We start from the raw sequence: 15,060 nt of genomic DNA on the forward strand, positions 1-15,060 counted from the left end.
TCATTTTTTTTCATAAGACATTATACTGGGAGACTTGACTATTTGTGTAGCAAACTCTTACCTTAGGTCAGAGAATATTGATTTCAAATAGGAAATTGATGTGTGAGGATAAAATAATGAATCTGTCTCTTTTTTTGGTATGGATTGCAGAAAGAAGTCTAGTCTTTTTCAAGTCATACCACATATGTGATCTGGCCTCTTTTTGGAGAGATTGGAGATATATATATATATATATATATATATATATATAGAGAGAGAGAGAGAGAGAGAGAGAGAGAGAGAGAGAGAGAGAGAGAGAGGTATTATAAGAAAATGGCTCATGTGATTATGGAGGCTGGCAAGTCCCAAGATCTTATTCAGCAGGTTGGAGAGATCCAGGGGAGCCAATGGTTTAGTTCCCGTCTGAGTCTGGAGGCCCAATACCCAGGAGAGGCTATGGTATAATTCCAGTTTGAAGGCTGACAGGCTTGAGACCCAGGGAGAACTGATACTTCAGTTTGAGTTTGAAGGTTGGAAAAAGTGGATGTACCGGTCTGAAGGGTGTCAGGCAGGAAGAATTTCACTAGGGGAAAGGTCAGCTTTTTGGTTCTAGTCAGGTCTTTACTAATTGGATGAGGCCTGCCCATGTTAAGGAGGGCAATCTACTTTACTCAAGCTAATGATATAAATGTTAATCTCATTCAAAAAATATCCTTACACCTACATCTACAATATTTGACCAAGTATCTGGGAACCCTGTGACCTAGTCAAGTTGACACATAAAATTAACCCACAGTGCTTGAGTAGAATTTTTTATTTACTTTTGTACAGTTCTTAAATAAAAGTTTGGTATTCATTGTTGTTATTTTCATTGTGAATGAGAAGTTGTAGGAAAAGGATTGGGCTGATAAGAGAAAAACACATCATGGTATTGGTTTCCAAATGGCCTTGATCCACCCAAGCAAGCTTTGACTGCAGTAAAAAATAAAGCCACAGTTTTATTTCTGGGTCTGCCTTCTCAGCATTTTATTTAAATCAATTTATAAACTAACAGTGTATGTGGGGTACCTACATTTCACTCATTCCTATTCAATTTCAAACCTACTTTCCTGAATATCCATTCTTAAAACTAACATTGTTCACACTGGCTGCACCCAAGAGAATTTACCAGCAGGAAATAAACCTGACACTTCTGGAGGCAGAAGCTTGATTTATTCTTACAACAATTCTGCCAGGGACTTTATAGGGGAGGAAAATAGTGCTCCAAAATAGCTAGGTGCTAGAACAGAGATTATAAATCTGGTTTATCTAGCTCTGAAGACAATGCTCTTTGCACTGAAATACCATGCAGATATGAGAAGCCTGTAGAATTTTAGCCTACCTATTCAATTAGGCTTTTTTTTTTTTTTAAGTGAATTCTGGAAAAACAAAAAAGAATTCTAATCCTGGTTATACAGTATGTTAGTGGTCTTGTTTCATCAGGCTTGATGAACAGCAGTCAGGTTTAACTACTACATAAGACTCGGAAAAATGGTGGCTCTTAGGACAGGGAACATTTAGCTTCTCTAACAAGTGGATTGGGTTAATTGAAATTTACACTCCCTTCCAGTTCCACAACCCTTTGACTTTAGGTTATGAACCTCTATGAACCTCGATTGAGGCTTGGGACTCCAGGCTTCGTTGGATGTCTACAAGGACCGGCAAGAGTCACCAACTCATGGAGGTCATGTAGATTAGCTCTACATATTCTAAAACTTCCCAAACCAGTGGCCCTGCACGTTGGGTTTTTAATGCCGAAGCGCAGAAGGAAATCTGACGACCTAAGGAGAAATCCCAGTGTCTACTGCTGGGTTGCAAACTTGGCACATTACTTCCTCGAGTCTACGCTTTCCTCAGAACTACAACTCCCAGCAGGTCACCCCCGAGTCCAAAGCTTATTGGCGGTCCCGCTCGGGTTTTTTGAGTTGTGGCAGCTAGTACAGCCAATGGAAAAGAAAGATGGTTCTCAGGACCCAATCCTGGAAAGGAAGGGTGAATCCTTTCTGGGTTCCGGCTCCGGCTCCTCCCCCGGCCCACCGAGGGACCGCCGTACCTGGCCAAGCGGCGGGAGCGAGGTGGGTTCAGATTGGGACCAGGGACACGGGGGAGGTGGGCATGTTTTCCCGGGGACTCTGAGCATGGCTCCTTCCATCTCTCTGGGGAACCAGAGGTTGTGGCTTTGCTCCCCGGACCCAGTGGGGGCAGATGGGGCCCTGTGATCCCGATCCGTATCCCTATCCACCTTCCCTGGCCCGCGCGCTGGCCCGTCCTTAACCCCTGTTCCCTCTGTTGGTCTTTTGAGTACTCCAGCCCCCCTGCCACTGGCCACACCTTGTGGTCAGCCCTTCCTTTCCCACACCTCTGGCCCAAGCCCGCCAGCAGCTCTGAACCCAGCTCCGGTCCTCCAGAACGCTGTACCCTCGGACCCCGCCCTGGGTTTCTTCCCAGCCCACAACACACAGCCCAGCCAGCCTCTTGGGCCCGATACCCTGGCACCTCTGAATGCAGCGTTTGCGCCCTGTCTCCTGTCCATCTTCTCTGACTCTCTTGATCCTACTCTATCTCCTACCTGTTATCCAGCTACCCTGTACAGTTCCCTCTTCTTCTTTGGTCTTTCCAAGCTCCCCTACCCTTTCCTTACCCAAGCTCTTGGCTTGACCCTAAAGAACCCAATCGTTGGCCCTTCAGACCAGCTTCCAGAGTGGTCCCTTCCCTCTAGTCTAGGCCTTTGGCCTGAAGCATCTGACCAGCCCGTCTTCTTGGCCCTTACTGTGTAGACCTGGCTCCTCGTCCACTGCTAGAATCCCTTGCACTTTTGGTCGTTGTTCCTCCGAGCCTCTTGGGAAGATTTCTGAAATGTGATGTGAAAGTGCCTCTGTACTTTACCTGCTACTGCCTTCTCAGTAGATAGTGGGTTTCCCATCTCTCTGAGCCTTGATCTTACTCACCCATCCTGCAAGTCCTCGCTGGAATACCACCTTTTTCATGAAGCTGCTCATCCCTGAGCTCTTCAGGGAGATTGCCCATGTGGTCTGAAATCCCGTGGCACTTCTCTTTCTTTTTTTTCTTTCTCTTCTTTCTGTCTTCCTTTCTTTCTGTCCGTCTTTTTCTTTCTTTCTTTCTTTATTTCTCTTTCTTTCTTCCTTTCTTTTTTCTTTCATTCTTTCTTTCTTTTCCTTCCTTCCTTCTTTTTCTTTCTTTCTTTCTCTTCCCACTCTTTTTTCTTCCTTCCATCTACCCATCCTTCCTTCTTTCCTTCCCTCTCTCTCTCTCTTCTATCTTTCTTCCCTCCTTTCCTTTCCTCCTTCCCTCCCTCCCTCTCTCTCTCTCCAACACTAGTGTGGTGCATAAAAGCACTGGCTTTAGAGTAATGGACATAGGTCCCAGTTCTGCCGTTCATTTGCTGTGCCCCCTTGGGCAAGTTACAATTACTCCGAGCCTCAGTTTCCTCATTTCTAACATAAGTTGTAAGAATGAAATGAGATGATTCATATATAGTGCTTATTCCAGGATCTAGTGCTTGGTATGCGCTTTAAAATGTTAACTATTATTATTGGTTCCTGTATGGTGTGCCAGCTGTTGTATGAGGCACTGAAGAGCAGGTACAAAAGTGACTAATGCCCAGTGCCTGTGCCCTGGAACTTAACCTTGTATTGTACAAGAGTTTCTGGAGTTCACAGCCTGTTTCACTGTACTGTACCATAAACTGTTTGAGGGTAGAACCACAATCCTAAATCTTTTTGCTCTTAACTTTAACCCAGCACTCAGACCTAGGTAGAGTCAGAGCTTGGTAAAGTAAGGTTCTCAGAGTAGTGGGATTGGAAATGAGTGAAGGCTGTGTAGCTCATTGCATGGAGCTCTAGGTGGGGTACACAGGGCAGGGAATGAATTAAGATCATATTCACTCATACATTTAAAAACATTTGAGCGCTGGGCCTTGTGCTGGGGAGAGATTACCAAAATGACCCAATCCCTACTTTCTGGTTGCTTATAAACTACTAGTGGAAACAGACATGTAAATGGATCATTGCAAATCACAGTAAAAGCTAGTACAAGATTCTGTGGGGGCATGAGGGAGGAAGTGGGCAGGAATCAAGAGATCGCTGAGGAATGGTGGCTGAGAACAGACACAGGCATGAGATGGGTTCTGGAAACAGGTCTGACCTTCATTTATTCAGCTCACTCAACAAATATTTATTAAGGATCTGCTGTAACTGATTGCCACTACTCTAGGAGTTGAAGATACATTAGCGAATAAAAAGCAAAGACCCTGGCCCTCGTCGGGGGAGACAGAATAAATGAGAGACATATAAATAAATAAATACAATGTTAGAAGGTGAGAAATGCTGTGGGGTAGGAGGACTGAGAGTTTTAGGGGTGGGGCTTGTAATTTTTAAAAGGATGGTCAGGAAACAGTGGATAAATGTCAAGGAATAAACTTTCTGATGTTTAGCTGCATATTTGAAAGTGAAGCAAACCTATTTTAAACATTGCTTAGCTAGATTCCTCAAGAAACACTTTCTAACAGAGATTGGTAAACTATAGCTTCCCTCTTTTTGTTTTAAATAAAGTTTTATTGGGACACAGCCTCATTCGTTTATGTATTAATCCATATCACAACAGCAGAGTTGAGTAACTACAAAGGGAGGGAGGGAAGCAGACTATGATAGTACAACAGCAGAGTTGAATAACTGCAAAAGAGATCCTGTGGCCCCAAATATTTACTAAATATTTACTCTGGCCCTTTACAGAAAGTTTTTTGACCGCACTTCTTAAAGACTTGAGGCTGTGTCCATATTTCACAATTTCGACTACGTATGGTCTTATACCATTTTTTAATTAAAAAAAACTTTTTCATAACAAGATCACTTAAGGGATCTTTTTCATTCTTATATTCTCCACAGGTCTAGGATATAGTCTCTTCATCAATTGTAATAGCAGCTGTCATTTGCTGAGTGACTAGCATGTGCCTCACACTGCACTGAGCATATTATAGGCATTTTCTCTAATACAAAGTCCTGCAGTCTAGGTAGGTTATCACAGTTTCAGTGACGTGGGAGTTGAGGCCCAGAGTGACTGACTAATTTACAGCATTATCAAGATAGTACGTGTCAGCACTGGGATCCAACCCTAAATGTAGTCAGTGCCCCTTCCATTACTTTATGTTGCTGTTTTCCCAAAATACTTGCTGACTTGAGGGAAGTATCAGTCTTTCATTTTCTATCATCAGTGTCCTATCGTAGTCTGTGCTTCCCTCCCTCCCTTTGTTCATGTCACTCTGTACAGTATCTTCTGCAGGCCACTCTGCCTTTTGGAATGTTACTTCTTCAGGGCCCAGAGGAAAGACCACCCTCTCCTCCTCTCAGAAGTACTTTTGTCTTCCCTTCATTCCCCATCCTTGGCTATAGGACCTCAAAGGAATGTGTGCAGCTCAGCCAGCCTTTACCTATGTTTGCTTAAGTAGGCCCTGTGCTAGGCACTGTGTGTGTGGCATGTGAGTGTGTGGCTGTGTGTGTGGCATGTGAGTGTGTGGCTGTGTGTGTGTGTGATTGTGTGTGGCGTGAGTATAGCTGTGTGTGTATGGTATGTGATTGTGTAGCCATGTATGTGACTGTATGTGTGGGAGGGCTTTGTATGGTATATTTGATATGCATATATGTGGCTATGTGTGCTGTGGGAAAGTGTGGTAGGAGTGTGTGGCTGTGTGTGTGTAGCTGTGTATGTGTGACTGAGTGTGGTCTGTACATGTGGTATGAGAATGTGGCTGAGTGCATCTGCTGTTGAAGGTGGCTGTGCATGGGCTGGGAGTATGTGTGTGTGTGCCTGTGGCTATATATGGTGTTTGAGAGCTGAAATTCTTACTGATCACTCAGTAGCCTGAGTGCCCTGCAGTTGGTCTTGGAGGTCTCAGATGTTAACTCTTTAGTTGCTGGATTTAGGTCTGGGGAAGAGAACAGGAGGGGAGGGGAGGGAAGGGGATGGGAGGGAATGAAAGGAAAGGGTGGTAGAACATTTACAAGGATTCAAAGCTGGGCCTTGTAAACAGGAGAGCCTCAAGAATCAGAGGTGCTGTTATGTTCATTTTGAAAGCAGGCAAATAGATGACTACTGTTAAGGAAGGCTTTTAAAAAAAGATTAAAAGGAGTTTCAGTTAACTTACTGTTGGGCAGAAAAACTGAACTCATTCTAAAATGGAAGCGCCTTTCCTTACACATAAATTGTAGTCTAGACCAATATCATTTAGTGGTATTAAGAAAAATGATATTCAAATTGCACAAATATTTCTTGGTGATGGTGGACAAAGCAGTGCCTTCTTTCTGTTCTGGTTTGGTAGCTTTAAATGCCTGGAAATTTGTTCACTTGGAAGTTAGTAAATAAAGGCATTCTCTGATGGCTGGTTCCATGGGGAAGGTGTATATCTCTTCAAACAGAACAAATGATTCCATTCCCTGTGACCTGGCCTGACCCAAGGAATAAAGGTGCTGGCTGTTTGTGTTCATTCTCAGGGTCTGGAGATGGGCAGTGAGAAGGAGCAGGATCCAGAACAGCACCTGCCTGAGGAAGGGGAGCATGGTAAGCCTTGGAGAGTGGATGACTCAAAGGACTTTTGGATCCCAGCTGGGAAGAAAGAGCATAGGCAAGAGAGCCAGTCTGAAGGCCCACAAGGGATCCATCCAAAAAAGCCATGGCAGAAAGTCACTGTCCCCACTGGAGAGCCAGGGGACTCTATTGCTCATCCAAGGCCTGAGGCCGACGAGAAGCCGTTTTTATGTGCCCAGTGTGGCAAAACCTTCAATAAAACCTCCAACCTGAGAACACACCAGCGGATCCACACAGGTGAGAAACCTTACAAATGTTCTGAATGTGGCAAGAGCTTCTCGAGAAGCTCCAACCGCATCCGGCACGCGCGGATCCACCTGGAAGAGAAGCACTACAAATGTCCCAAGTGTCAGGAGAGCTTTCGGCGGCGCTCAGATCTCACCACGCACCAGCAAGATCACCTGGGCAAGCGGCCATACCGCTGTGACATCTGTGGCAAGAGCTTCAGCCAGAGTGCCACGCTGGCTGTGCATCACCGGACCCACCTCGAGCCTGCGCCCTACATCTGCTGTGAGTGTGGGAAGAGCTTCAGCAACAGCTCCAGCTTTGGGGTGCACCACCGCACCCACACAGGCGAGAGGCCTTATGAGTGCGCCGAGTGTGGGCGGACCTTCAGCGATATCTCCAACTTTGGAGCCCACCAGAGGACCCACAGAGGGGAGAAGCCCTACCGGTGCACTCTGTGTGGGAAACACTTCTCGCGGAGCTCAAATCTCATCCGCCACCAGAAAACACACATGGGAGAGCAGGCTGGGAAAGATTCCAGCTGAAAGAGAGTGAAGGAGAGAGAGCAAGAGACCCCCACCTAGTATTGAAAGATCTTTAGGATCTGCTGCTGCCTCCTGGACCTCAGCCCCTTCACCCCACTTTGGAGAACAGTTTCCTGTTGCCTCTGAAGCCAGGATCTCCAGAATACCTTGAGAAGGGACTCGGAGTAACAACCCTTGCCCCTTTCCAAGCCAATTTCTTGCCTTGGAAAGTCAGAGTATCTGGTCTTGGCTTCATCTCCTTGGGGGTGAAAGAGCAATAGGATAGGTTTAGTACATGCTCATTTCATTAGAGCAACCATCCCTGGCCTTTGAGGAAGTATTTATGCAATGGGTATCACTGTCTAAAGATCCTCCAAGCAGTCTACAGACTGCTTAGGGCACATTGCAGTGGCCCGCAAGTTCCTGTCTGTTGTGTCCCAGCTGGGCTGGGATGAGCAGTCTTCCCAGTGGAAGGGGCCTCCTTGGCCTGTAGAAGAGGTCTGAGGTCCTGTCTTAGAAATGAAAGGGAAGCCCTCAGGGAGCCATGGTCCAGGGACCTTCACACTGTCCCCTGTGTGTGACTTGTTATCCCCACCCCAACCTGCATCTGTTCCCCGAGTGATGAGCCTAAAACCTTCAATGCAAAGGACCTGTGAACTTATTTGGGGCACTGGGGATGTGATCTCTGCAGCTACTCTGGAAGAGAATTGAATTTCAGGAAAGACACAATGGGTCGTGCTCTGAAAAGCAAAGGAAGGCAGGCTGAGTCCCAGGGTCTTTGAGGAGGAAAGAGAAAGAGAAGGAAGTAACATTAATTGAGCATCTACTATATGCCATAGATTGTACCGGTCACATTTATGGTCTTTATTTCACTTAGTTGTCACAGCAACCCTCCAGGGAATAAGGTGAGGAAACAGAAGTGAGGAAAGGTGAAATGACTTGTGTGGTAGAATCAGAGTGTGCACTTGGACCTCCCTTGATTCTGATGATATTCTTCACTAATTCACCTTGCTGGCTGTGAAGAAGCAGCCACTTAGGGGGCTTACCTGGGATGAAGTGACTGCCTGGAGGTGGGAGCCTGTATGGCCTCTTAATGGGGCCCTGGACTGTTTGCCAACTTTTAAACTTTAGATTATTGATTGAGCACTTATTTTGTATCTAGGGAAAATGACAGTGGCAGGGAGTAGGGTGTCAGGGGTTGGATAAGTTGAACCCATAATGAGTCTTTGCCTTTAGTAGCCATAATTTAGTGCCCAAGTCTGGGACAACTTAGCAGGGATCATTCCCAGCCTCTTGCCCTGTTTAGGCCTGGTTTCACAGTGCAGACTTCAGTGTTTTCTACATAGAAGATTTCCTCCAATAAGTGCAAAAGACCCCTCACTACTTCTTGCCAATCTGGGGTCCTGCTCCTCCGGCATGAAGGGCCCTCTTCATTTGTAGCCAATTGACAGAATGTAACTGTGGCACCAGGACTTGACATACTTCATCCTATTGATTTCTCACAACAATCCTGTGAAGTTAGAATTATGTACATTTGACATTTGCAGAAACAAGCTGACAGAAAATGACTCATCTAAGATTATATGGCAAGTAAATGGCAGGGTCAGGAACTGAACCTACTTCTGCCTAAATCTAAAACCTGTATGTTTTTTCCAGCTGTAAAAGTAGACTTCCCAATGATTCCCTGACATTTGTATGACACTTTACAGTTTGCAAAGCACTTTTATTTTATACACATTTTCCTGCTTATTGAAAATCTCCATACAAATATGTTAAACATAGAGTCACACAAGCTTGTATGTATTGAATTCCCACACTCGTGAATAATACGTCACCATCTATCAAACATCTGCTGAGCACCAGTTATTGAAACTTTGATTTCCATAACTATCCTGCAAGGTAGCAGTATCCACCCTGGCTGGTGTGACTCAGTGGATTGAGCACCAACCTGTGAACCAAAGGGTCGCTGGTTCAATTCCCAGTGAGGGCACATGCCTGGGTTGCATGCCAGGTCCCCAGTCGGGGGCACATGAGGCAACCACACATTGATGCTTCTCTCCCTCTCTTTCTCCTCTTTTCTCTAAAAATAAATAAATAATCTTTTTAAAAAAGTGTGCAGACTGTAGCAGTATCCACATTTTCAAGATAAAAAAAATTCTGAGAGGTTAAATTACCTGACCTAATGACTGAGCTGGGATTCAAATCAGGTATGTCTGATTCCGAGGCTAGGCTCTTCATTAGACCCATGACCAAGCTAGGCCTGTTTGTCTCCTCTCAATCTGGGAAGCTTGGCATCATTATCCTTCCAACCTAGAGCTTTAGTGACAACTTCTGAGTTTTTGGGAGTCTGCTGCTAGTAAGACCCAGGACCAACATACAAGGCATCTACTTTGATCATGGGACATAACTTGTTGACCAATCTCATTTCCCCCCTTTAAAAAAAAAAAAAAAAAAAAAAAAGATTTCACTTATTGCCCTGGCTGGTGTGGCTCAGTGGATTGAGTGCCAGCTGGGGAACCAGGAGGTCACCAGTTTGATTCCCAGTCATAGCACATGCCTGGGTTGCAGGCCATCGTGAGAGGCAACCAGTTGATGTTTCTCTTGATCATTGATGTTTCTTGATCCCTCCCTCCCCTTCTCTGAAAATAAATAAAATCTTGAAAGATTTTATTTATTATTTTTAGAGGGGAAAGGAGGGAGAAAGAGGAGGAGAGAAACATCAATGTGCGAGAGAAACAGTGATTGGTTGTCTCTCACACTCCCCCAACCAGGGACGTGGCCGCAACCCGGGCATGTGCCCTGACTGGGAATTGGGACCTTTCAGTTCACAGGTTGGTGCTCAACTCACTGAGCCACACCTGCCAGGGTTTATTTTCGCTTTTTTGACCAAGTTCACGGGCTAGGATTTCTGTGTTATCCAGACTTTTGAGTCTTAATAATTTATTCCCTCTCTGACTTGCTTTTTTTGTTAATTTCCTTTATTTTCTCCTTTATTCTCTTTTCTTCTTCCCCTTCTCCCTCCTTCTTTTCTTTCCTCCCTTCCTCCTCTCCCTCCCTTCCTGCTCTCCCTCCCTCTTCTAGCTACTGAGAGTACTGACAACGAAGAAGACATAGCTCCTGTGTTCCCTGAGTGCAGGAGATTGGCACATCAACCCAGAGTTCCAATGCAGGATAATAGCTGTCATTACAGTTGTTCCCAGGGTTCTGTAGGAGCCCGGGGAGGGCCTGAACTTGGCCTGTATTGGGTATTTGGGCCCAGAAGTTAATACATAGTCCATTGTTCTTCCTTCCAAGAATTCAGGAGAAGAGAAACTTCTGTCTGTACAAGGTGTGGCTAACTCTTTGTAGGGCAGAAAGCTGAGATGATGATTGAATTTGGTCTTGAAGAAGGAGTAGGTGTTTACTAGGTAAAGAAGAGGAAGGGAAGGCGTAGTGTTTTAGGGAATGGTGAGATGTTTGATGTAGTTGAGTGTCCTGTGAGGAGCGGATAGAGCTGATAAGGTAGATGGAGGCCAGATAATGGTGTTGGATGACAGGATGAAAAATTTAGAACTGTGGACAATAATTTAAAGCAGGGGAATGTCATGACCACATCACCCTTTAGGAAGAACACTCAGGTTAGTGTGGAGGATAAACTTAAGAAGGTCAGGTTAGCAGGCGCCAGTTGGGGCTCCCCTCACCCACAGAGTGCTCTGTGTTTCTGTCTCAGAGCCCTGCCAGTCCCACAGAATGGGGAAGATCAGACCCTCCACGCAATTTCTGCAGGTTCCTGGGGTTTATGCTTTTATGGTCTCCTCTTGCCAAAGGTTCCTGTGGTCTACCAGCCTTCTCTGTTTTGTTCCCCTTAGCCCTATCACAGAACTAAGAACCTTTGTCAACGTCCCTGAGAAATTCTGTCATCCCAAACGTTCTGTAAGTTTAGAATCCCTTTGAGAGATTGGGAATCTTGGGGCAGGGTTTGCATCATGGCATGTCACTAATGTGCTCTGCTCTTTCCTCCCACCACTGCCTTACCCGCTTTCTCCCAGATTGTCCTGGAAACTCCGGGTTGTTTTACTCTATCATAAAAAGCTATTCAGCTTTCCTCAGCCCCTGGTGCCAATTTGCATATGCAAACACATCAAGAAGCTCAGTGGAACAAAGTCCTCACTGTTTAGCAGCAGGCCCCAACCCCATTAAGCAGTTGCAAAAATAAACAAATATTCTTGGAGATTTGCAAAGCATATAATATTAAAGGTTTAGGACAGTAGTCTTAAGTTCCTAAAATGTACAGCAAAAACACAAAGATGTGAAAAGAAGAAATAAAGGACATAGAAGATCAATCCAGGAGGTTCTTATGATGAAGACTGCTGATTGTCCTCTAAAATCTGTTCACCCATTTTTTTAGGGGGGCACTAAACTAACCAATATTTCCCAGTCTCTTTTGCAGGTAGATATAATCATATGATTTAAGTTCTTGCCAATGGAAAATGAGCAGAAACAGTATGTGATATTTCTGGACCTCAACCTCAGGAAAGCAAGTATGTCTTCACCTCATTTTATTTCTCCTTTCACCTGCTGTAATCTGCAGGAACCCAGCTTTGATTGTCACAGACTAGACAATATCCTGTACACTTGCCAGATAAAATACAAGACACCCAGTTAAATTTGAATTTCAGGTAAACAGTGAATCATTTTTAGTACAAGTATGTCACAGATATTGCATTCTAGTGTACAGCAGAGCAGTAGGATAAAAGGAACTGTGTTCTTGAATTTAGCATGTAGCAACTCTACCCCACTCACTTGGATGCTCACCTCACAACTGTTAGTGACAGAGAATTATACTTCTGTTTGTATTCCAGCCACTGATTTGTTGGGTTTCTTTTTTTACAGTACCCTGACCTTTCACCCTAACTAATACTTAGAAGTGAGTTTCTGTCACAATAAGACCATGGCACATCTTACTATATATGGTGTCTTACTCTTGACATAGAAATTTCTCAGAACTGAAGGCCATGAATGTCCAAACTGCAAGGGAAATTTCTATGTAATATTTCTTTCTTAATTTTCTCCCCTCCATTTCTCTGTTCTTTCTTTCTGAAACTCAGATTCACTGTCTTTTAGACTTTCTTGGATTGATCCCTTAATTAAATTTTCTTCTGTTTTCTGCCTTAATTTTTTAAATTTACTTTTGGACTAATATCCTACACTATATCTTTCAACCCTTCTATTCAAATTATTTTTATTCTAGCTCCCATATTTCTGATTTCTCAAAGCTCTGCCTTGTTCTCTGTTGTTTTTATGTCATTGGATTCCTTTTACACATTCACACTACCTTCTCTTACTCTTCTGAGGATATTAAGTGTGAGTGGGCCTTTTTTATTTGTAAATTTTATTGTTCTCTCCATTGTCCTTGTTTTCACCAAGTTTCTATTTTTGTGTTTGTTCTATTCTGTCTTTAATGTTGAAGGCTTTCCTCAACTAACTGGTAACTTTGTCTATTCTTATTAAAGAATGAATCACTGAAAAGCTTTATGGAAGTCTGTATTCAGAGAGGGCTGTCACCAAAGGAGACAGGGCAGGGGGAGTATTGGGGGGAAGAAACCCCTAAGTGTGATTATCAACTAAGTCTCCTGTTTTGGGCCTCCTATTCACCCTCTGCGTTACCTGGTGCCCCCAGTTACCCAGCCTTTTTGGGTTTCTGCAGGGTGAACTGGCTTCTTCTACTCTGATAAGACAGTCAAGATTCCTCTATCAGCTCTACATTCTCTCCACATGACAACAAGTCTTTTTCCCTATTGTTTCCATTCCTGTACTCTTGTCTTTGTGGACTTAGAATTTGTTCTTATTACTATAAACAAAAAAAGGTGGTGGTGGGGGGGATTCTATGGAGAGTAACCTTATAGCAAGATCTGACCTTAAATTTCTAACTGGACAGGTCAGTAAACTTTTTAGTAAACTGTCCATTGTTTCTATGTATCTAGGTTAACACACCTTAGAAATAAACCTTAATGATTTTCCAAGAGAGCATATAATTTCAACTATGTTCTAATCCAATCTTTGCCTTGCTTTCTCCCACCCTGATGCAATCTTCCTTGAATTCCCTCCTAGTTTCAAATGCAGAGGAGAAGCTGCAAAATTGTTATTATCTGGAGTATGAGATCTTTCTCCCTGGCATATGTCATTAGTTTGGCCCAGATAAGCGCTTATAAAAGTTCTCTTCAGGTTTGGATGTTTCTTATGTCAACATTATAATGTCCTCTAACTGGTCTTTTGATTTCCATCCTTGGCCTTTTACAGTCTATTATCCACATACAAGCATGAGGGGTGCTTTAAACCGGTAAGTCACAATACCAGAATGTTGACATCCCATATGACACTGCCCTAACCTCTTTGATAGTCAAAGCATGATAAAAAGAGGCACAGGGAATGGATTAGAGATTGTTTTAGATTTAAATATTTAGGAGGCATACTAAAAATTGTGCCTTGCCCAGGGTGAGTTGCGAGTTTGATCTCCAATCAGGGCACATTCTCTCTGTTTCTCTCTCTTTCCCTCAAATGAATAAACACCCCTGACTGATGTGGTTCAGTTGGTTGGGCATCGTTCTGCAAAGCAAATGGTTGCCAGGTCGATTCCCAGTCACGGCACATGCCTGGGTTGTGTGTTCCGTCCCTGGTCAGGGCATGTTCAAAAGATAACTAATCAATGTTTCTCTCCCTCTCTTTCTCCCTCCCTTCCCCTGTCTCTAAAATAAATAAATAATTATAAAATCAACCCATAAATAAAAATTTTAATTACAATGCATAATCCTGAGTTAAACAAACCAACTATAAATAATATTTTGGGACAATTAGCAAAATTTGAATATAGATATGAAAAAATAATTTCTTAAGCAATAAACATTGTGTTATGGTTTTGTATCAGAGAAGGAAAACTCTGATTCCAAAAAACCTCCGCTGCCTTGCGGCATACCTCTTCAGGGGAAAGGCTAAGGGAGTAAACCCCGACAGAAAATCCGGAGCCGGAGTCCCTAAGGCGGTTTGACGTTGTAGTCAACACCGGCAACTCCTGCGGCGCACCTGAAACCAAGCTGTATTGACTCCGTCTTTCCCTTGGACCCTTCAGCTGCGAAGAGAGGGGGGGTCTGCTGCATGGGCAACAGCAGACCCTCCATATCACCCTGCCCAGGCTCTGTAGCTTCAGCTTCACTGGAGAGGACACTCCAGCGTCATCGCAAGATGTCGATTCAACACGGGAGGAGACAGATACCGTGTCACTCCCGAGTTGGACTGCACAGCCATTCTCGGCGGTGCAGATAGACTCTTAAGAAGCTACACCATCGTCTCTCGAGACGGACGGCTGCCGACGACTCTTGCCATAGGCCATATATATATTTTAAATAATTTATTTTTAGAGAGAGAGAGGAAGGAATGAGGAAGAAGGGAGAAAGAGAGGGAAACATCAGTGTGTGGTTGCCTCTCACGCTTCCCCAACTGGGGACCTGGCCCACAACCCAGGCATGTGCCCTGAGTGGGAATCAAACCAGCAACCCTTTGATTCACAGGCAGGTGCTCAATCCACTGAGCCACACCAGTGCATTCGTCATATTCCCCCACATTTTAACATACCCCAAACTGGAATGTATTCAATAATTGATGCTTATTTATTTATTTGAGGGAGAAAAACATCAATGTGAGCGAGAAACATTGATTG

The 15,060-nt window shown here is 44.2% G+C and overlaps 1 protein-coding gene across 1 annotated transcript; it reads left to right on the forward strand.

Moving 5' to 3' along the window:
• Positions 1-2,036: 2,036 nt before the first annotated feature.
• Positions 2,037-9,481, forward strand: ZNF691 (zinc finger protein 691). The gene is made up of 2 exons (XM_090271586.1): positions 2,037-2,093; positions 6,525-9,481. Exon 2 carries the CDS (start codon positions 6,534-6,536, stop codon positions 7,386-7,388), a length of 855 nt encoding a protein of 284 aa, XP_090127712.1. The 5' UTR covers positions 2,037-2,093; positions 6,525-6,533; the 3' UTR covers positions 7,389-9,481.
• Positions 9,482-15,060: the final 5,579 nt, after the last annotated feature.

The sequence above is a fragment of the Furipterus horrens genome, unplaced genomic scaffold (genome assembly GCF_987537825.1).
Source record: "Furipterus horrens unplaced genomic scaffold, mFurHor1.1.pri manual_scaffold_3, whole genome shotgun sequence".
Lineage (NCBI taxonomy): Eukaryota > Metazoa > Chordata > Mammalia > Chiroptera > Furipteridae > Furipterus > Furipterus horrens.